Genomic DNA, 22,763 nt, shown 5'->3' with positions numbered 1-22,763 from the left:
AATCATTCAAACTGACACTTGAGGCAGACAAACCTGATTTAAGTCACCATGATTACTTGTGCTATCCACAAACAAGTAATATCAGTGCAACAGCAGCAGTAAATGCCATAAGCTCAATGAGCACTTCTGCTGAGGCCAAACCATAATTGGCTGACAGGATTATTGGCCATACAGCACAGTTACAGATGATGGGGATTGCCTGATGTTGCATATATGCCATTACAGACTACTGAGAAATGAAACCATTGAAGTTGCTGATGGGATTTCATTGGGGATCAACATTCTGGAGCCTGAGCTGACCGTAAAACCTTGAAGCAAATGATATGAAAATAGAATGCTTGAGACTTGGAAAAGGATAGGTTCAACATTTATTTACAAAAGTGACAACTATAAACAATAAGTGTACACCCATGTCATCAATGTGCATTCAATACTTTTTTGTGTTTCTAACCCTAGCACTATATCTAGGTGTAGCCCTAGCATCCACAGCTGAGATGGAGACAGCCCACTATGCCCTACTGACTGACATGGCATTGGCAGGTGTCTGGTGGCTTGAAGGCCCTGGCTAGCTATGGGTCTCCTGCTCAGGTACAGGTGCATCCTCCTTAGCCTGACTTCCTGGAAATGATCAGTGCCAGAGGGAAGGTGAAACAACAGTGCATCCTTAAAGTGTCTTGGATCGGTGCTGTCAGAATGCCTGACTGGTGCACCTTCTCCCTGTGGGAGCCCAATGGCTCACCCCTGACCCCTTGAAAAGAAGGGACACCTAGAAGGAGGTCCAAGTGACCTGCTTCCCTCTCGCCTAGCCATTGCTGAAACACACCAGTGGCTGGAGTGATGGAAGTCATGATGTGGAGATGCCAGTGTCGGACTGGGATAAACACAGTAAGAAGTCTCACAACATCAGGTTAAAGTCCAACAGGTTTATTTGGTAGCAAACGCCTCTAGCTTTTGGGGCTTTGCCCCTTCATCAGGTGAGTGGGCAGTTCTGATCATAAATAGGGCATATAAAGGCACACACTCAGTTTACAGAATACTGATTAGAATATGAGTCTTTACAGCTAATCAAGCCTTAAAGGTGCGCACAATGTGAGTGGAGGTAGCATTAAGCCTAGGTTAAAGAGAGGTGTATTGTCTCCAGACAGGACAGTAAGTGAGATTTTGCAAGCCCAAGCAAGTCATGGGGGTTACAAATAGTGTGATGTGAACCCAAGATCGCACTTGAGGCCGTCCTCGTGTGCGGAACTTGACTATCAGTTTCTGCTCAGTGACTCTGCGCTGTCATATGTCATGAAGGCCACCTTGGAGAACGTTTACCTGAAGATCAGAAGCTGAATGCCCGTAACCACTGAAGCGTTCGCCAACAGGAAGACAACAGTCTTGCCTGGTGATTGTCGAGCACTGTTCATTCATCTGTTGTAGCGTCTGCATGGTCTCTCCAATGTACCATGCCTCAGGACGTCCTTTCTTGCAGCGTACCGCACAGGACTTTCAACCGATGCTATACACTAGATACATCAATGACATTTTCTTCCTTTGGACTCATGGTGAGCAATCACTGAACCAACTAAATGATGACATCACAAGTTCCATCCCACCATCAGACTCACCATGTACTACTCTCTGGAATCGGTTGCATTCTTGGACACACGCATCTCCATTAAGGACGGTCACCTCAGCACCTTACTGTACCGCAAGCCCATGGATAACCTCATGATGTTCCACTTCTCCAGCTTCCACCCTAAACACATTCAAGTAGCCATCCCCTACAGACAAGCCCTCCGTATAGACAGGATCTGCTCAGATGAGGAGGATCGCAACAGACACCTCCAGATGCTGCAAGATGCCCTCATAAGAACAGGATATGGCGCTCGACATTGATCGACAGTTCCGACGCGTCACAGCAAAAATCCGCACCCCAACCTCCTCAGAAGACAAACACGGGACGCGGTGGACAGAATACCCTTCGTCATCTAGTACTTCTCCGGAGCAGAGAAGCTATGACATCTTCTCTGGAATCTTCAACGTGTCATTGATGAAGACGACCATCTCACCAAGGCCATCCCCATACCCCCACTTCTTGCCTTCAAACAACCGCACAACCTCAAACAGACCATTGTCCGCAGCAAACTACCCAGCCTTCGGGACAACAGTGACCACAACACCACACAACCCGGCCATAGCAACCTCTGCAAGACATGCCAGATTGTTGACATGCATGCCATCATCTTGCGTGAGAACACCATCCACCAGATATACAGTACATACTCTTGCAACTCGGTCAACGTTGTCTACCTGATACACTGCCGGAAAGGGTGTCCAGACACTGCGACAACAGATGAATGAACATGCTCGACAATCAGCAGGCAAGACTATTCTCTTCCTGTTGGCGAACACCTCAGCGGTCATGGGTATTTGGTCTCTGATCTTCGGGTAAACGTTCTCCAAGACAGCCATCACGACACATGACAGTGCAGAGTTGCTGAGCAGAAACTGATAGCCAAGTTCCGCCCACGTGAGGAAGGCCTCAACCAGGATCTTGTGTTCATGTCACACTATTTGTAACCCCCATGAGTTGCCTGAGCTTGCAACATCTCACTTAGTGTCCTGTCTGGAGACAATACACATCTCTTTAACCTAGACTTAATGCTATCTCCGCTCACATCTTTAAGACTTGATTAGCTGTAAAGACTTGCATTCTAATCAGTGTTCTAAACTGAGTATATACCCTGTTTGTGATCAGAACTCCCCATTCACCTGACAAAGGGGCAAAGCCCCGAAAGCTAGTGGTGTTTGCTACCAAGAAAGCCTGTTAACCTGGTGCTCTGAGACTTCTTAGAGTGATGGAATGTAAATCCAGCAGAAGCTGGTCTGCAAGGCAGCTGCCACCCTTCTTATGAAGACTTGCATGTCGGTACCATGACAGCAGACAGAATATGGATGGACTCCTCCAGCCTTTTGTTCAGTCTGTCACCAGCCTGTGACAACTCTGCCAGATATTCTCCTGCCTGTCTTTGCATCTCCAAGAGGTATTTTGGTGCTGGGTTCTGAGGCACATTATCTGACTTAGACTCAGTTCAGGTCTGGTTTCCAGCAGTTCTTCGAGTGTCAAAGACTTCTGCTATCACTGTCTCCTCCAGCTGTGAACTCTGCCTATGAAATAATAACCAGGTTGTGAACCTGGGCCTGGTCCAGAGATAGGATTCACTAAGGTATATTTATCAGCGCTGGTGGAAGGTGCAGCTGAATGCTATGATGGCGCTTCCTCAAAGGATACGAAAGCTTTCTCCTCAGGTGGGCTGAAGCAGTGACATCTCATTGGTCCTCTTTTCTTGCTGGTACTAGGAATTAGGAAAAAAAAGAAAATTAATGATTCACTAAGCAGGCTCACACATTAAAGATCACTCTGTCAATAGCCACATATTGTAGATGGTTACTGGATGCAACCTGGGTGGTGGGAGAGGCCAGTCTCATCTTCCATGCAGGCACAGCCTCTTTCCTTTCCTGCCAGCTTTGAAACTATTCTGGATAAATTTTTGGATGCCAGCTCCCATCATTGCCTGTATTCTCTTTTTACACAATGTCCTGACCTACAGAAAGATAGGAGGATTAGTTGCGAGGCCATAGGTTCAATGAGTAGGTCAGAAGCTATGTGACTATAATACCTAGGAACTAAAATTATTTGAAGAGTTTAAAGTAGCTGGCACATATTCAGTGCTACTGTCCCACCTGTTGGTTGTGTGTGACATCCTTGTGCATTTATATTGCATGATTCCTTTAAGAGAGTGAGAGTTTGCAGTGAATAAATGGTCTCCTTACCCTGGCAGAGGGCAGCGGCTTGTTCCTTCTCTTCCTGCACATGGTTTTGGCCCAGCCTAAACTAACTATCCTCATGCCCAAATCCTAGAACTCCATACTCAGATGGGACTGCCTCCTGCTTCCATCCCACGGAAACATCACCCCCTGCTTTTTCCAGATAGCCTGGAGGAGTTCCCAGCAAATTGTCGCTGAACCATGCTAAAGGCAATTGCGCAACAAGGAATTTCATAGATAGAGACAGCAAGCCTGGAGAGAGGGCAATTATATCCATTAGAGATATAAATTATTCATTACAGAATCAAAGATTTGTGTTGAAGGTAAGAGTAATTAGTTTGAATCATCCCAAAGCATGCCATGTTGTAATGGAGTTAGAGTATTTATCTGGGTGAATCTCACAGATGGTAGTTGCAATTTTGGTCTGGCATAGGTTGCTGCTCACTGAGTCAGAGAGCAAAAAGAGATAAATGTTAATCAGACTTGCATCTTGCACACAAAAAATACTAACTTTATTGTTCACCATGCAGAATGTGGGTGGGGCTCAAGCTCAGTTTGGAATTTGTGAGGGGGCAAGACTGTGGAAGAGTTGCTTAGTTTGAAGCTAGAGGAGAAAAACTACAGCCGTCCTCACAGTGCCCTGTAGCAGAAAGCAGTCAGCGGAGTTAGTTTGGAACGCTGTGAGAAAGCAGTTTTGGCTTTTGCAGGCAGACAAGAAAAGGCAGCCAGACTTATATCAGAAAATGTTAAGAGTGTTGCTTAGCCAAAAGCTTATAGGAGGATCCCACAAATCCTATTCCTTGAAGAAAGCTGAAATACCAAGGAGAAAAGAGTGAATTCTGGAGCCTGTGGCATAGAATACAAAGTTATGGTGAGCCTTTATAAAATATGGACGCTGCCTTAACTGTCCAATTCTGGACACCACAGTTTAAGAAGGATATGAAGGCATTGGAGAGGATGCAAAATGATTTAAAAGCATCATTCAGGGATTGTAGAGTAACGGGTTAATGATGATATTGATTATGTAAGCATGACATCAAGAGTCACATAACCAAGAGGCTGCAAGAGAGCATGACACAGAATGGACTGTGTCCTTGGAACTGCGTAGTTATACGAAGTATTGTAAATGAATAGTTTCTAGAAAAACTATAGACTGACAGTGTCTCAAGCCATTCATAGCCTGAGTTAAACCAATCCACAACAAGGTGTCAGTGCTGGAGACCATGATTTAAGAAATTGAAGCCAAAGATTGGTAACCCATGGGCGAAGACCTTGGAACAGATCAACTTTGCAAAAACGAAGCACAAAACCAAAAGTTACGGCAATGAGGGGACAGTGAGATGCACACAATGTCAGCAGCTGCTGAACAGCTACTACCCCATCTACAGGCTTTCCAGCAACAGGAACAATGAAAGAACAAACAGTTTGACAGGAAGAGAACAGTTTAGCATTTGCAAGGAAAAGCAGAGCCAAGTCTATATTATTTTTGTATGCGTTTGAGGCTGCATCTGATGATGTCCTGGTCGGTACGTACTTTAGCCTGAAGAAGAATCTAATTATAGAGCAAAATTCAACCAGGGGAGTCATTTGTCAGGTGAATCCATTGATTCCTTTTTCATGATTTATATTGATTGGCTAGTACTTGTGGATACAGAGCCTTAAAGCACGTGTTGATTCATTGCCGCATTATAATCAGCGTGCTCAACAACGCAGTGTTGGATATGTTGCAATCCAAAGAGAATTTGACTTTGGAGAAGATCAAACAGATTGTGAGGAAGGTAGAGTTGTGTTATTCCTACTAAAATCATCTCCAAATTCCGTGGCTTGGAGCTCGGCTCCTCCCTCTGCAACTGGATTCTAGACTTCCTAACTCACAGACCGCAATCATTAAGCACAGGCAGCAGAGGGAGCCAGATGCTTTCTCTGAGACAAGACTGGGCATTTTAAGTAATTTTGTAGATGTAAAACAATTCAAGGAAATGATGTTAGGACATGTTTTAAGGTCCAAGAAATAGGAGACGCACTTTTCCAACCAGATGGTTTCCTAAAGGAAATGAAAAGCCATTAACGGTTCTCATTTATAGAGTTGGAAGTCCAAGGATACAGATAAACTGAGCATGGGGGGGCAGAGGCATCAATCTCATTGGTCAAATTGGACTAGTTTCAAACTGGCTAAAAGAGGCAGAATTCAACCACCTGATTTAAAGCTAGAAGAGTTTGGAGGCATATATTTGAAAGTGAAGAGTCAATTCCTTTCAACCCTGCAACGTGAAGATTAAAAAAAAGCATGAAACCCTTTACGTTTTACAGAACCAGCAAATTTCTGTGCTCAGCAGGTTGGGTATTTAATCTGTAGAAGGTTGATGAGGTATCAATAGAGGACAGGGCAGTAAGCAGTACTCGGAGATGAATTTCCAAAGTTAGTTAGAGGACTACCAGACCTCAAAATTGCAGCAACAGTTGAAGTCTACTCATTACTAAGTAATTCATTCTTTATTATAGGAACACCAGATATTGCACCTTAGGGGAAGATTGCAAATCTCTCATTTCTTTTTGCTGACAGGCTAGAAGGAATAGGTGCACCATAGAAAGTATCCTTTCTGGTTGTATCATAGCTTTGTATAGATCTTGTTTTGTCTAAGATTGCAAGAAACTACAAAGAGTCATGAACAAAGTGTAGTCCACTATGCAAACCAGCCTCCCATCCATTGACTCTGTCTACACTTCCTGCTACCTCGGAAAAGCAGCCAGCACAATGTAATCAAGGACCCCACACAAACTGGACATTCCTCTCCCATCATCTTCCGTCAGGAAAAAGATACAAGAATCTGAGGTCACATCCCAGCCGACTCGAGAACAGCTTCTTCCCTATTGCCATCAGACTTCTGAATGAACCTACCTCACGTTAAGTTGATTTTTTTATACATCCTAGATATGACTGTAACATTACATTCAGCACTCTCTCCTCTATATACAGTATGCTTTGTATAGCGCTTAATAAACAATACTTTTCACTGTGTACTAATACATGTGATAATAAATCAAGAAGGCACTGAAAAAGACAGTGACCATTGCCAGAGGAACTTCTAGACCTTAGTTGGCTCTTTCCTGGCAAGGTTCAAGACAATGAAGCTATTGCAGAACCAGGTGATCTGTTGGAAGAAGATGCCCTAGAACTTAACACACTCTTTGACTCCACTGCCTACGCCTCCTTTTTGAGGAGCTTCAACTTTTTGTTGACGAAGGTTTAATCTCGCCAGCAAGTTTTTCGGTGAAAAATCAGACTAAACTTCAGAGATTCTACAACTGAAGAGTACGATGCAGGAATTTAATCTAGATCCAGATCTGGAGATTTATTCCATTGTTGAAGATGGCATAGCCCTACTGTCATGTCCTGACACCCCACTGCAGGAGAGGAGCAACCTGACACTGAAGTAAGCATGGAAATGATGCCATTGTATTCAGATTGTAATGCAAATAGTATCCTTAGGGTAGAAGGGAAGTTTTCTTCTTTGTATCCTAGTGTCCTTAGGGCATTCTTCATTCTAGGGCGGGCGAAGCGGTAAAATTCTGGCAAATGTATAGCTTTTGATTTATATTTTGTATTTGGGTGTTAGAATAGGTGAAACCTGGTTTTAGAGTTTTTTTCTGAGTTTGGTGCCAGAAACTCTTGATGTGAAGAAATGGGTTACCAAGGAGTTAGTAGTTTAGTAAAGTTTTTTTAAAAAAATAAAAAAATCTGCTATTGCCTAGCAACAGGGGTGCAGAGACAAATGAGAGACCAAGAAACAGAAGGGAGGTCAGTTTATACCAAAGTGTACAGGCAGAAGGTCTGATTTCTTCAATAAGAAATCCTGCAAATGTGCTGGAGAACTGAATTTAGGATACTTGTGTTTGCACTGAAGTTGAAGTGAGTTTAGATTGTGGATTTTGGGTGGCTCAGGGAGAGGTACTAGCTGAAAAAAAGCATCTTGTGAACGCTCAGAAGCCCACCAGAAGAAATCTATTTGAAATCTTGATGTTGAAATCCTTATATTTTATGTCTGCAAAAGTTTCTGGGATAAAAGCAATAGTGCGAGTTTGAATCATTTTCTGTATCTGTATTGCAATCTTTTCCAAATATTTTGTTGAGAGTAATATAGTCAGTTTTTGTCCTTGTTTTATTCTTTGTGTTAATGATATACTGGCAGACTCTTGTGAATGTCTTCAGTGGCTGATCTCCATGGTTTTTAAAAACAAAACAAAGTTAAGATCTACCAAGCCAGATTTTACTTTGGGATCTGACTCGTCTGATATTAACATTAGCTGGAACCATAACATAAGCAATAGTTACTTCTCATTTCTGGGAGCTATGACCACTTCAGTGAACTCCTTGTATGTGAAGGCATTCAATAGGGAGTTTGCCAGAATTAGAAAATAAACAATTACTTGGTTATATCATCATGTTATTAGTTACATTTTGAAGATAACTTTTCAGCTCAGTTGTAATTCAGTGAGAAGCACTCTCTCCCCTGGGTTAGAAATTTGCAGTTCAAGCTCATCTTTTAGCATGAGCACAGGCTGACATTCCAGTATAGAAATAAGGGAGTGTGGCACTACCAGAGTCTTTCAGGTGAGATATTACACCAAAATCCTATCTTCCCTCTCAGGTGGACATAAAGGATCACAAGGTAGTATTTTAAAAGAAAAAGAGACATTCTACCCCTGTCCAGGCCAATATTCATCTGTGAACCAACATCACTCAAACAGGTTATCTAGTTACTATCACATTGATGTTTGTGGGACTGCATCTCCTACATTGCAACGGTGATTATATTTGAGAAATACTTAATTGACTGTGAAGCACCTAGGAATGTTATAAGGTTGTAAAAGACTATATAAATGCAAGACCTTTCCTTATTGCTTGCAGTTTGAAAAATATAATAAAACAATCAGCTGGCACCTGTGGCGAGAGAGAGCACATGAGTTAACATTTCAGGTGTGAAAATTTTGTCAAAACTGATTATATGATATTATGAATAATATGGGTGCCTTAAGCATAGTTGATTTAAGTGTCTAGAAACATGGGGGAGCTTTGCACACTTTGCTGTATCATATGTATGAAGGGTATTTTACAACTTCATTATAAACAAAGACAATCTTTTCTGCCATCTCTGCATTCCTACCTAATACAGAATGCTTTTACACATTTGCTTTTTGAGAGTCCTGTATGCATTATCCTCCTGAACTCATAAGAGAGCCAGCGATTCCAGTGACTTTGTAAAAATGTATTCCTTTCCCTTAGCCCTGGCACCTTTAACCTCGATAAACGCAAAATTAATTCCCTCCTAATACTTTGTTGCAAAAATAACCTGTTAGCACCCTAAAAGGAAGTGGTGAGGAGTTTTGTGAAACACAGTTCTCTAGTTTAATAGAGTATAAAGTGAAGGTCAACACTATATTACAATAGAACAAACATTTAAAGAAACATACTCATGTTCAGTCCCTGATCGATTTGCAGGTGCAGTAGTTGTGACTTTGCTACAACAAACCTGAACAGCTTAAAGTGTCATATGAGGCGCCATCCACAGGAACAGCAGGTTGTTCAGCTGCTAGAACAATACAAGTAAGTGTTGCGAAAATCTCATTCATGATCTTTGCATTTTAAAAAAAACTTTAGGAATTACATTTTTAACAATAGAAAATGGAGCCATCTGGTTGAGAAACTGATGAAAAGAAATCTGAGGTAAATGCAACTGTGTTTGTCTTGCAAGGTCAGAGTTGATAGTGAAAAAAACTTGAACAACGAATGGTCCATCCCTAAGCTTGTAATGGAACCAGGAGCCAGAATTTTACTGCCATGCCCACTCTGGAATCGGGGCGGGCACGCAGAATGGAATTCTCCATTGGCCTCGGGTGGGACTTGACAAGCCTTGCCTGAGCGAGGTCGTAAAATACTGGCCAGGGAGTCTGGAGAAAGGGCAACTAAATTCATTAACAGAATTTATTCACGTGAGTGCAGAATCAAAAGAATTGTGTTGAAGGTAAAATAATTTGCATTTTTGTTTAAATCATCCCAAAGCGTGTCACATTGCTGTGGAGATAATGATTCAGTGTGGCGCCTTGGATAGAAGGTTCTTTAGTTGAATTTATCTATGTTTGTTGATAAAAGCAGGCAGCTCATTTTGAGTTTTGGGAGGGGAAGATTTGCTCCTGCTTTCAGTTAGTGGAAGAACCCTACTATGGTCCTCAGAATCTTGTGAGAAAGCCATCAGTTTGATTAGTTAGCTTGAAAAGATTTGTCTGAAAGCTGAGAGAGCACACCTGTGGGGGGAGAACTCATGTGTCCAAAGTTGTGAGGTCTTTAAAGAAAATTGGAGGATCTCTAAACCAAAGGCTATTGGAAGAATCCCCATGTAATTTGGAATAGGTTCATTGCTAAGGACAATCAGAGTAAATTCTAGAGGGCTGTGGTATACCTTCTGGGTTAGCCCCAGGAAAAGTAAATAATCCTTCAAGATTTAATAAGATAAGGGAACCCTTGGAGAAGTTAAAGGTAGTACTGAGTTATAGCATAAGTCTTTATGCGATAGTATTAAGTAAATAGTGCTTTTAATTCTTTTTGATGTTCAATAAGGATTGTCTTTGTTTAAAAAGGGGAGATTTTGTGGTGTAGTTCTAATGGTTAATTGCTTTAGATATTAGATGTTAACAGTCCCGTCAGGATTGTAACATAGGTAAATTCAGACATCAGAGATGCAGTGCCGCAGAGGGCTTTGTCAATCCCAGGGGGTGGTGGACCATCTCTGCCAGACACTAAGAGCTGGCAGCACATGGAATGGGAGGACATGTACTGCCTGTGGCCCTTAAGCTCAAAGCTGTTCTGAATTTCTATGTGAGTGGCTTATTCTTAGGCAGCATGGGTGACTGTGTGGCTTCTCCCAGCCAGCCACACAACATGCATCTGGGAGGTTACAGATGCTCTTTATCCGAAGCCAGCCACACAACATGCATCTGGGAGGTTACAGATGCTCTTTATCCGAGGGCTCACTTATTTATCAACTTGGACCAGGCGAGCTAAGATGTGAGGGCCATGGGTTTTCATCGCCTTAGCAGGCTTGCCTCAAGTGCAAGATTTCATTGACTGGACCCATGTGACCCTGCGCACACTCAAGCACCACACGGTGTCATTCACAAACTGCACTCGTGCAACTCATCTGTAACCACATGATGCACTTCATGCAGGTCTGTGCCCATTTCCTGGGGAGCATCCATGACTGCATCTTGGAGTGCTCTTAGATCCCAGCCGTCTTTGAGGGAGAGCAGTGGCTGGAGGGATGGCTTTTCGGGGACAGGAGATACTCGCTCAGGAAGTGGCTGATGACGCCATAGTGGAGGCCACAAGCACCGGTGGAGATTCGTTGCAACGAGACTCACGCTGCAACGTGTGTGCTGATCGAGCAGGAGATTGGGCTGTTGAAGATACAGTTCAGGTGCCTGGATTGGAAGAGGGTGTTCTTCTTCTTCTTTGGCAGTCCCCCTTAGGATTGAGATTGACTTGTTTCCACTCTGGGGAGGTGAGTTCTGCAGTGGCTGAATTGTCCAGTCCTGGATCTGCAGACTCTGCCACAGGTTTGGCAGGTGGTGTTTGATGAGGAGGATCCTGCACTTTCTTTTCACCATTTACGTGGCCTCTGCATGCTCCATCTGGTGACGCTCCAGGTGATTGGCACCTTCATAGATGCTTTTCTCCAATTTGCATGTTCTAAGGCAAGTGATTTCCACGTGTCAGTGGGGATGTTGAATTTACTTAGGGAGCTTTTCAGAGTGTCTTTGTAATGTTTCCTCTGCCCTCTTAGTGATTGCTTGTCATTGCAGAGCTCAGAGTGGAGCACTTACTTAGGGAGTCTTACGTCAAGCATACAGACAATTTGGCCCATCCATCACAGCTGGTTGAGCATGACCAGTACCTCGATGCTGGGGATATCAGCCTGAGAGCTTTATACATATACTTACATAGGTATGCATACTATATAAGCATATATAGGTATGCCTGTCCTACCAGTGGATTTGCAAGATTTTGCGGAGGCAATATTGATAGAACATAGAACACTACAGGACAAACAGGCCCTTCGGTCCACAAGTTGCGCCGATTACATCAATACCTACCAACCCATAGACCTATCTATAACCCCCAATCCCATTAAATCCCATATACTCATCCAGAAGTCTTTTAAAAGACCCCAGCAAGTTCGCCTCCACCACCACTGACGGCAGCCGATTCCATTCACTCACCACCCTCGGAGTGAAAAACTTACCCCTATAATCACCTCTGTACTTGCTTCCCTGCACTTTAAATCTGTGTCCTCTCGTAGCGACCATTTCAACCCGGGGAAATAGCCTCTGAGAATCCACCCTATCTGTTCCTCTCAACATTTTATAAACCTCTATCAGGTCGCCTCTCAACCTTCGTCTCTCCAGGGAGAAGAGTCCCAGCTCCCTCAACCTATCTTCATAAGGCATGCCTCCCAATCCAGGCAACATCCTTGTAAATCTCCTCTGTACCATTTCAATAGCTTCTATGTCATTCCTATAGTGAGGCGACCAGAACTGTGCACAGTACTCCAAGTGGGGCCTGACAAGGAACTTATAAAGTTGCAGCATTACCTCCCAACTCCTAAACTCAATCCCTCGATTAATGAAGGCCAGTACACCATGCGCCTTCTTGACCACATCCTCCACCTGCGAGGCCGATTTAAGAGTCCTGTGGACTTGGACCCCAAGATCCTTCTGCTCTTCAACACTGCTAAGACTCCTGCCCTTGATAGTGTACTCGTTCATCCCATTGGTCCTGCCAAAATGGACCACTACACATTTATCCACGTTGAAGTCCATCTGCCACTTCTCCGCCCAGTCTTGCATCCTATCTATGTCCTGCTGCAACTTCTGACATCCTTCCAGACCATCCACAACACTACCGACCTTCGTGTCATCGGCGAACTTACTAACCCATCCCTCCACTTCCTCATCCAGGTCATTTATGAAAATGACAAACAGCACGGGTCCTAGAACAGATCCCTGGGGCACCCCACTGGTGACTGACCTCCATGCAGAAAAAGACCCATCCACAACCACTCTCTGCCTTCTTCAGGCAAGCCAGTTCTGGATCCACAAGGCCAAAGCCCCTTGGATCCCATGCCCTCTCACCTTCTCAAGAAGTCTTGCATGGGGGACCTTATCAAACGCCTTGCTGAAGTCCATGTACACCACGTCCACTGCTCTTCCTTCGTCAATGTGTTCAGTCACATTTTCAAAGAACTCAACTAGGCTCGTAAGGCATGACCTGCCCTTGACAAAACCATGCTGACTATTTCTGATCATGCTAAACCTCTCCAAATGCTCATAAATCTTGTCCCTCAGAAGCCTCTCCATCAGCTTACCAACCACTGAGGTCAGACTCACCGGTCGGTAATTTCCCGGGCTATCTCTGTTCCCTTTCTTGAAAATAGGAACCACATCCGCAATCCTCCGGAACCTCTCCCATCTCCATTGACGACGCAAAGATCATCGCCAGGGGCTCTGCAATCACCTCCCTCACCTCCCACAGTAACCTGGGGTACATCCCATCTGATCCCGGCGACTTATCTATCTTGACAGAATTCAAAAGTTCTAACACATCCTCTTCCTTAATATCCACATACTCAGTCTTTTCCATCTGCGGCAAACCTGTAGCAAAATCTCCCAGATCAGTTTCCACCATGAATACTGAGGCAAAGTAGTCATTAAGCACCTCTGCCATTTCTTCTGGTTCCACACAGACCTTTCCCCCTTCACCTTTTATAGGTCCTATCCCTTCTCTTTTCATCCTTTTACTTTTCACATATTTATAGAAGGCCTTGGGATTCTCCTTAATCTTACCTGCCAAGGCCTTCTCATGACCCCTTCTGGCTCTCCTAATTTCCCTTTCAAGCTCCTTTCTACAATCCTTATACTCTAGATCCTTAACATCTCCTAGCTCCCTGAACCTTGTGTACAGCTTCCTTTTCCTCCTGACTAGGTTCACCACAGCCTTCGTGCACCACGGTTCCCGCGACCTACCAAAACCTCCTTGTCTCATCGGAACGTTGTCGTGCGGAGCTTCAGACAAACATTCCTTGAATATCTGCCACCTTCCTTCTGTACTTTTCCCCAAGAATGCCTCCTTCCAGTTTATTTGTCCAATTAACTTCCTGACGTCTTCATATTTCCCCTTACTCCAGACAAACACCTTTCTAGCCTGCCTGATCCTATCTCGTTCCAATGCAATTGTGAATGAGATAGAATTATGATCACCATTCCCAAGATGCTCTCCTAACGAGAGATCCGTCACCTGTCCTGGTTCATTCGCCAGTGCCAGGTCAAGTACAGCCTCTCCTCTTGTAGGATATCTCTCCAGGGATTTGAGGTGTCTGCCATTCATTGTCCACGTTTTTGATGCATACAAAGGGGCAGAAACCACAGCTGCTCTGTAGACCATGAGCTTGATGCTGGATTTGAAGTTTTGGGCTTCGAACATTCGGTTCCTCAGGTGTCCCAAGACTGCACTGGCACCTTGGAGTTGAAGCTAAATTTCATCATCAATGCCTGCTTACGTGAAGAGGAGGTTCCTGAGAAGTGGGAAATGATCCACATTGTCCAGTGGCTCACCATGGGTCTTGATGATGGGGTGCAGTTTTGTGTGGCAAGAGCAGGCTGGTGGAGCACCTTTGTTTTCCAGATGTTTAGTCTGAGCCCCATTCTCTCAAATATCTCGGTGACTGTGTTAGCGGTGGTTTATGGCTCAACCTCTGAGTGTGAGAACACATAGACGTTGTCTGCATACTGCAGTTTGATAACAGAAGTTGGGGTGGTCTTGGTTCTTGCCTGGAGCTTGAACAATTTTCTGCTTATCTGGTAGGTTATCTCCACTCCAGCAGAGAGCTTCAGGGTGATGGGGTGGATGTTGCTGCACGGAAGATGGAAAAGAGCATTGGTGCGATGGCACAGCACTGTTTGACCCCAGTTTGCACGCACATTGGGTCTGTGACGGTTCTGTTGGTGAGGATCATGGCTTGTATGTCATTGTGGAGCAGGTGGAGAATGGTGACAAATATTTGCAGGCAGCCAAATTTAAGGAGCATGTTCCACAATCCCTCATGGTTGACAGAATCGAAGGTGAAGTCAAAAAAGGCCAGGTACAGAGATTGATGCTCTCTGCACTTCTATATTTATTGAGTGCTGAAGATCATGTCCATTGTGCCTGTTGATGGGCAGAAGCCACACTGAGATGGAGGAACTCATCAGTCACTGGGAGGAGATGGTTAAGGAGGATTTTCACAATGACCTTTCCCATTGGCAGTGAGTAGGGAAATGCCTCTGTAATTTCTGCAGACAGACCTATCTCCTTGAAGATAGTCACAATTAAGGCATCTTTGAGATCTCCCAGCATTATTTCTGCCTTCTAGGCATGGGTGATGAGGTTATGGATTCTTGTCAAGCATGCCTGTCTGCCACATTTTAATACTTCAGTGGGAATTACATCTGTGCTGGAGGTCTTGTTGTTTTTCAGCTGTCGGGTAGCTTTTTTGACCTCGCAGCAAGCTGGGAATGTGCTGAGATAGTGGCAGGTAATATTTATTTTTCAGGGATACTATCGGAAAAGAATGCAAATGTTAGTAATTAAAAGAATGTACTTAAAGTTGGTAAATATATTTCAACAATTTCCATTAGCATTTAGGACCCAGAGGGAAAAATAAGTTCTTAAAACTTCAGAATGTATTTAAGTATGGTAACCAGAAAGAAAATTTAAATCTTAATCTTTGCATATTCATTTGATTACTGTCATGTTTTGAGAGTTCAGAAAAATCCGTACGAAGGGATGGATCTGCAGTTTAAAAATCTGAGTTGCATGAATGTTGAGATTCTACTTCTCACTAGATTGGCTGAGCCTCATGTCTGAAAACATTTAACTTAGCCAATCGCAATGCACTCATTTGAGTTTTATTTGAGATTGCAATTCACATTCGTGACCCTTTTCTTAAGGGCCTATTTCTATCTCTGAGCCCACTGGGCTAGTGTTTTATTATTTTTACCTTGATGAAAACTAAAACATAGATCAATTTTTCTGTTTCTTAATAGGTGCTCACTGTGTGGCTATGTGTGCAGCCATCCTCCATCTTTGAAGTCCCATATGTGGAAACATGCAAGTGATCGAAACTATAATTATGAACAGGTGAATAAGGCCATAAATGAAGCCATTTCACAAAGCAGCAGGTGAGGATAGTGGAAGCCTTTAAATCTTTTGCCTTTGTTATGTAGTTTGATTTAGCTGTATGTTGCTAAACATCTTCAGATTTCGTGATTGGCCAAACATTTTGATCAACTATAATCTGAATTTTTAATACTAGACCACACTGTAACCTAGGTAGGAATTCATATTCGTGGCTGTATAGCAATTTATGACATGGCGTTGGGATATTCTCCTGTTTGAAAGGTGGAAGAGATGATCTGCCATTGTAAGACTATGATTTTTGTTCATCAAGAGGGAGATGAGAATGTAGACTCCCATCGCACAGGCATTTAATTTCTTTCATTCTCATGGGGAGAGGAGGAGAGAGGGAGGTGATTAGTAGGTATACTTCCTCCACCAATATGAGAGAAAGATTTCTTCACTGGGCATATGATTTTATTGTAGACCTGCAGAAAAGAGATTTTCGATGACTTCCATGGAAGAGTTATAGAATATAAGGAGACCATTCAGAGCACTCCCATGAAGAGCAATTTAGCTTGTCCTACTCACCTGCCCTTTCCCTGTAGCTGTGCAATTTATTTCATTTCAGGTTCTTATCTAATTATATTTAAAGTCACGATTAAATCTGCCTCCATTGCTCTTTCACGCATTCCAGATTGTAAGCATTCCATCTACAAAAGTTTTTTCTCATGTCATCTTTGATTCTTTTGCCATCACTTCAATTCTGCGTCCTCTGGTTCTTGACCTGCTGATGGGATCATTCTTACCATTCTTTCTACACCATTCATAGTTTAGGGCACCTCTATCAATTCTCCTCTAAACCTTGCGTTCTCTAAGGAGAACAACCTCAACTTCTCTAATCTAGCCACATCTCTTATTCCAGGAACCATTCTCATAAATCTTTTTTGCACCCTCTCGATAGTCTTCACATCTTTCCGAAAGAAAAGTGCCCAGAATTGGATAAAGTACTCTAGTTCAGGCTGAACCAGTGTTGTATAAAGAGTCATTATAACCTCCTTGCTTTGGTACCCTGTGTCTTTATTTAAAAATCCCAAGAGATTGTATGCCTCTTTAACCACTTTCTCAGCCTGCTCTGCCACCTTCAATGATTTTTGCACATGTATCCCAGCTACTTCTGGTATTGCAACTCCTTCACTTTATATTGTCATTCCTTGTTCTTCCTACCAAAATCGCAATTCCCGTTTTCTACACATGTGCTGGGATTGTTTTGAATTTTTGTTCAGATAACTATTTTCTGCAAGTTGAGGTTGGGGCCAAGTACACAAGCTGTAATGAACTGTTCATTCCAGCAGGGCACAGCACATAATGGAGACAGGTTGCTGGTGCTCAGGGACCTAAATGTCATCATACCAGGCCTCTATATCCACCACATCACATTTTGAGAGAGATAGACAATTTATGTACCATCTATAGTATAGCAGTGGGCAGTTTATTTGGTCCTAAAGCAAAATAGATGCTATGAAATTATACAATATACACTGGGAAGTTTGGCTGCAGGTAGTTTAATCTTGCACTGCCACCAGAGTGCCAAAAGGAAATGGAGGCCTGATGAAACAGTGGCTGATGCAACATTTTAAAGATTATTTCTGGCTGGAGGGAGGAACATGAAAAAAACCCATCCAGTTTCGCACTAATTCATAAGAGGGGAGGAAAACTAACTGCTCCACTATGTCACCCAGTGGCTAAAGCCTGTTATCGCACTGTTATAAATTCACATTATTAAGAAAATCATATTTAAAATGTGAAAGCGTGCTGTTACCAGGTGTGGAGCAAAGCAAAACATTTTTGAATGGAAAGATGACAGGAGGTACTACATATAGATAGATAAAGATAGGTTTTTCCCCCAAAAAGTCTTACTATGTGTGTCGTTTCTATCTAATCTCTAACTTGCTTTAGGTCTCAAGAGCCCCAGAGAAAAACTGCAGCTGAGGATGTTGAAGAAATATCATCACTGTCACCATCAATTCATCCTCTTTCTACGAATTCTGATAAGCTCGTGTCAACCCCAGAGGCAATTGATCTTATTACTGATGAAACCAAAAGCCCCGAAAAGTACCAGAAGTTGAATTCAGACATAAGTGTCTCTGATACGCCAGGGAAAAGTGGAAGTCAGAGTCGGGCTGGCATGGAGTATTGTGTCTTGTTGTTTTGTTGTTGCATCTGTGGATTTGAATCCACCAGTAAAGAGCTGTTGATGGATCACATGAAAGAGCATGAAGGCGAGATCATTAACATCATCCTTAACAAGGACCACTGTTCCCAACCTGAACAGAGCAGTTCTGACTAAATCAACTTGCAGAAACTATATTTACAATACATATTGCCTCTTTATGGATGAAGTCATGAGATGAGCTTGTACAAGTGTGAACAAAACGTGAATGTCAACATTTCAGAAGGTGATTTATTTCTTTTTTAAATGTTGTAAGCATTGCTGTTTTCACCCTAGTAAGAACTTAATACAAGCAATATCTTTCATATAAATAACCTGGATGCAAGCAAAGTGTTTAAAGATCATTTTGATATTTCAATTTTCTTACACTTCTCCACACTGCGTCCTAAATACTGGTGTTTTAGGTACAGATGGTATTTCTGTATTTATTAAAATTTTTTATATTTATGCATGTAGTTACAAACTGTTACATGGCAGTGGAGTTACTGTATTCACAATGCACTTTGCTCATGGTGCTATTTTCTAATCATATCACTGAACAAATCTCTTTAAAAGACAATGATATGTGAAGGAGTTGCTAATTGTAAGCTTCGCCCTTGTTAAGTAGTAATATAAATTTAGACTTCAAATAAAAGTTTTGTTCAAAACTTTAGTTCATACAATTTTCTGGGAAACTGGTCTTGTCCAAGCCCACACAGATTTTCCTCTAGTTAGGAATGGCTGACTTGAAATACAATAACATCTGATACGTGCTTTACAAGTTTACTGCAAGTAGAAAGGAATAAAGCCTTATCTGAGTAGTTTGTCCCATCTTAACACTTTTTTGTGCAGCTTTAAGGAGCCGTCATGCTTAGTTTTTTTTGTGTTCTGTGAATACCAAATTTTGTTATAGACAGATGCTCTTTGAAATTCCATGCAACAACATTGTTGAGTTGTTTCAAAGTGGTCAGAAAATTGGCTTTGCTCCAAACATAGTGTACACTGACAATTTAAAATATTTTATTTAGAGGAGTGGATAATTAACTTATTTTACCCTTTAGTTCAGATCACCATTTAAGGTTTGTGAATATTCACCTGAGCTGTGCTGCTTCAGACTGAAATATCGAGGCTTTGAGCTTATACAAAATCTATATGTTGTATTTCAGGTGGAAATTATTCAAAATCATCTTTAATGAGCTAATATTTGTACAACCATCACCTCCTCAGAAATTTGTCCTGGGCCTGTTGGTAGAGATAGGCACTTTAGGTAAAAATAAACATTAGCAGTTTTGAGCCCTTGAAACGGTTATAATTTGCAATTTTACTGCTTAAAATTATGATTTTCCCTCTTTTTGTATAAAATATTGCACTGAATCACATGACCTGAAGCAGTATAAGGTACCTTGTTTTGATTCGACTTAAAACTATTTGAGGGAAATCCACTTAAAGTTTGACAATGTAATTGATATAAATTAAAAGATTGTAAACTTATGCTGAATTGATTTTTAACGAACACAAGCATTGATGTGAATTAAATTTACAAGATGTAACGATGCTTTTACACTGAGTTAAATATTCTGTTTGATTGCAAAAATTGTGGATAAGAGACTTGTGATTTTGCCTTTGAATTTACTGTTCAATTTTGAACTAATGGTTCAATTTTTAGAACTCCATGGAATTTAACTGTTTAGTTTGAGCAATGACCTGGCCTTATAAACAGCAATTTAAAACAATTCAAAAATCTATTTAAGATTTAAATATTTATGAGGAAATACTTGCTTTTTACACCAAATAGTATCTAAAGTGAAGATATGCCCTTTGAGAAATTCGAAGACAGTACTAACTTCAGGCAAATGTTTGGTTAAACTAGTATTTGGGTTGTGAGAAAAGCCAGAAGAACCATGTGCTGATTTCATCATGAACCTTACCACAAACAAGTAAGCAAATAATGCCTTTCAGTAAAAATGATTATGTTGTTAAGTATTTGTCAACAGGTAAAAAGAGGTTTGCAGAATACTTTCCCATGAATATTAAAAGCTAAGATTGTGTTTGAGTGAGGATATCTTTTCCTTTCAAGTAACAAAAGCAAACACAAATGTTATTTGTTGAACTTTGCCTGACTTTTCACGTTTTCAAACTGCCGAGATTCAACCAACTGGCCTACAGCTGCTGGGTTACATCCTTTCCTTAATATTCCAAAATTAAGCAGTGTTTGAAAGAACTTTGAAGCATTAATGGACTGACAGTAATGTGAAAGACAATAGGAAGCAATATATAAATCATCCAAACTGCTGATATGAGAATTTATAATGCCCTGTTTGTATTGCACAAAATTGATTTCAAGATGAATTCAAGGTGGATTTCAAAAATGCTTGGTTTCACCCCCAACTGTACTTATTATTTATGCAGTACATTAGTACATTTTTTTGGACCACGAATGATTAAAAGTCTATTATAATCTGGTTGCAAAGTGTCCAGTGTTTCTATGGCTATTTGCAAGCGAGACAGAACAGATTTGGTTTAAAATTCCAATCTAATTGGGACTAAGAATCCATCAGTTGTTGCAACCTGTCGCTACACAAGGCGGCATCCTATTGATGTGAATAATTGAAAGTTCAACTTAATAAAGGCAAAGTAGTTGATACAGATCTGTGGTTATATTGGTAAAATTTTACATAAATTCTACTACTGACTAGAAAAATCAAAGCCTGCTGTAAGCCAACATTATTTACCTATTTTTCATTCTTTTGTAAGTTAGAGATTGACGCAGGTAGAGGACATACAAAGGAGTGAGGAGGCTAATATTAAGTCAGTTGTTAAAGGTGAAAAAAGACTTCAGCTGTTTGTATAAAGTTCCATATCTTTGAGAATAAATTATGTTTCAAGGTTATAGGGTCGAATGGATAACAGTAAGGATCTGTAAGTAAATGTTGGCGTCTGAAAGATTTTTGTTCCTCATTAAGCTGGTTTCAGCTTAACTAGTAAGGACTTAGTAGGAAGTACATCCTTATTACTGAATCCTGAATCATTGCAAGATTGACTGAAAAATTAAATATTGTGCATCATTGGTAGAAAGCTGCAAACCATCTTACTTTGCAATAATTTACTTTAAGTGATCATGCCCCACAAAAATGTACAGTAAGGAGAAACCTGCTTTTGTGAGATGTTATTTAACTGTTAATAGGTTTAACCAAGAGCCTTTAGATCCAGGTACAAATGTATTTTTATTCCTGTTATTTTGAATCCCATTCATATCAGATGATGTGTTTTTGGTTTTTGTGGATCTATGCTTATGTTTCCAATCATAAGTAAATCCAAAGTATATGAAAGATACTTAACAAAAACATTGTAAGATGGCTACTAGTACCATACTTGGATATTTTGAAAGCACTTAGTTAAAATGTAATATATAATTGTCCAAGATCCATGATTGTACAAGGAAAGTTTAAAATTTGATGTCTGAAGTGGATATAGAAACTGTATAAGTAATGTAACATACATGCCATTTGATATTAAAGAATTATTTTGAATACATGAACTTCTTTCCCAAATGTCACCAACAACACTAAAACATTTTGTTAGCCAAATATTAGCATTCTAGAAAACTGACAAGTATCTTTTGATAACGGGACTGTGTGAGTGTGTGCGTGTAGGAATGTGTATCCAAATTCAATCCGCACGTTAAGCTGCATGCCTTAATGCCAAAAGCTATATGGATCTCTTACTGTAGAACTGAGCAAGCTTTTCTGTGTTAATAAAACCAGACCTGTAGTACCTCTGTAATTATTGTACTTCTTAACATGTTGTGTAACATTAGATTAATTTATTTTACTTGTATTGTTTGTCATCTATTATGTTTTATTCAGTATATCATTTGTAATTTGGTAATAAATCTTTGTCTTTAAAAAAAAACTGAAGATGATACATTCTACATGGTATATCACCGTTTTTTCCACCAAATCCTGTTCGACTTCCAGTCAGAGTTAAGTGCTTAGTCTTAAGAGTTCTGTGTTGTGACCATAAATTTACATAGCAACATGGAAGTAGCCCATTTAGCCCAGCCAGTTCGTTATTGTTTATCCTCCATAAGCAGTGGTGCCAATCCCATGTGCCATCTGTTGTTTATATTTCTTTATTCCCCTTTCCTTTCCGACCTATTTATTCTACCCATCCATGTTTCCTTGGGAGTTGAATTTCAGCTGCAACTGTTAAATTTTAGGGTAGGGTCATCTACAAAAATATGGTTTATGCTAATAGCCTTTGTCGCTGGCTTCGCAATTGATTTGCAATAGTTGAATATTGGTAAACGTATTGACAGTGCATTCATGTATAAACAGAAAATGCATTTTAGTTTTGTCAAACCACATACATGTTGAAATTTACTCCATAGAATCTAAACTTTGAAAGAAAGGTAAACAGTGTCTATTTGAATCAAACTGAGAATTTTAACGCTTCCTCCAACTGGAAACTGCCTAAGAAGCGAAATATTTTTATTTCCTATGCCTCACTAAAATGTTTTCATGCACTCATTGA

The 22,763-nt window shown here is 41.2% G+C and overlaps 1 protein-coding gene across 3 annotated transcripts in view; it reads left to right on the top strand.

Moving 5' to 3' along the window:
• The window catches only part of znf507 (zinc finger protein 507), a 55,457-nt gene extending 34,765 nt beyond the window's left edge, over window positions 1–20,692 (top strand). Inside the window, exons 5-7 of one of the 3 annotated variants that reach the window (XM_080186918.1) lie at window positions 9,314–9,418; window positions 15,949–16,083; window positions 17,978–20,692. In XM_080186918.1, the coding sequence (XP_080043044.1) occupies window positions 9,314–9,418; window positions 15,949–16,083; window positions 17,978–18,368 (631 nt within the window). In that variant the 3' untranslated portion in view covers window positions 18,369–20,692. Of the gene's footprint in view, window positions 1–8,462; window positions 8,713–9,313; window positions 9,419–15,948; window positions 16,084–17,977 lie in introns of those variants that run through there. The other 2 variants (XM_080186919.1, XM_080186920.1) reach the window with 2 other exon arrangements.
• The last annotated feature ends 2,071 nt before the right edge of the window (window positions 20,693–22,763 follow it).

Source organism: Carcharhinus amblyrhynchos, chromosome 4, assembly GCF_965287045.1.
Source record: "Carcharhinus amblyrhynchos chromosome 4, sCarAmb.v2.hapA, whole genome shotgun sequence".
Taxonomy (NCBI): Eukaryota; Metazoa; Chordata; class Chondrichthyes; order Carcharhiniformes; family Carcharhinidae; genus Carcharhinus; species Carcharhinus amblyrhynchos.
This window is presented reverse-complemented; position numbering and strand designations above follow the sequence as displayed.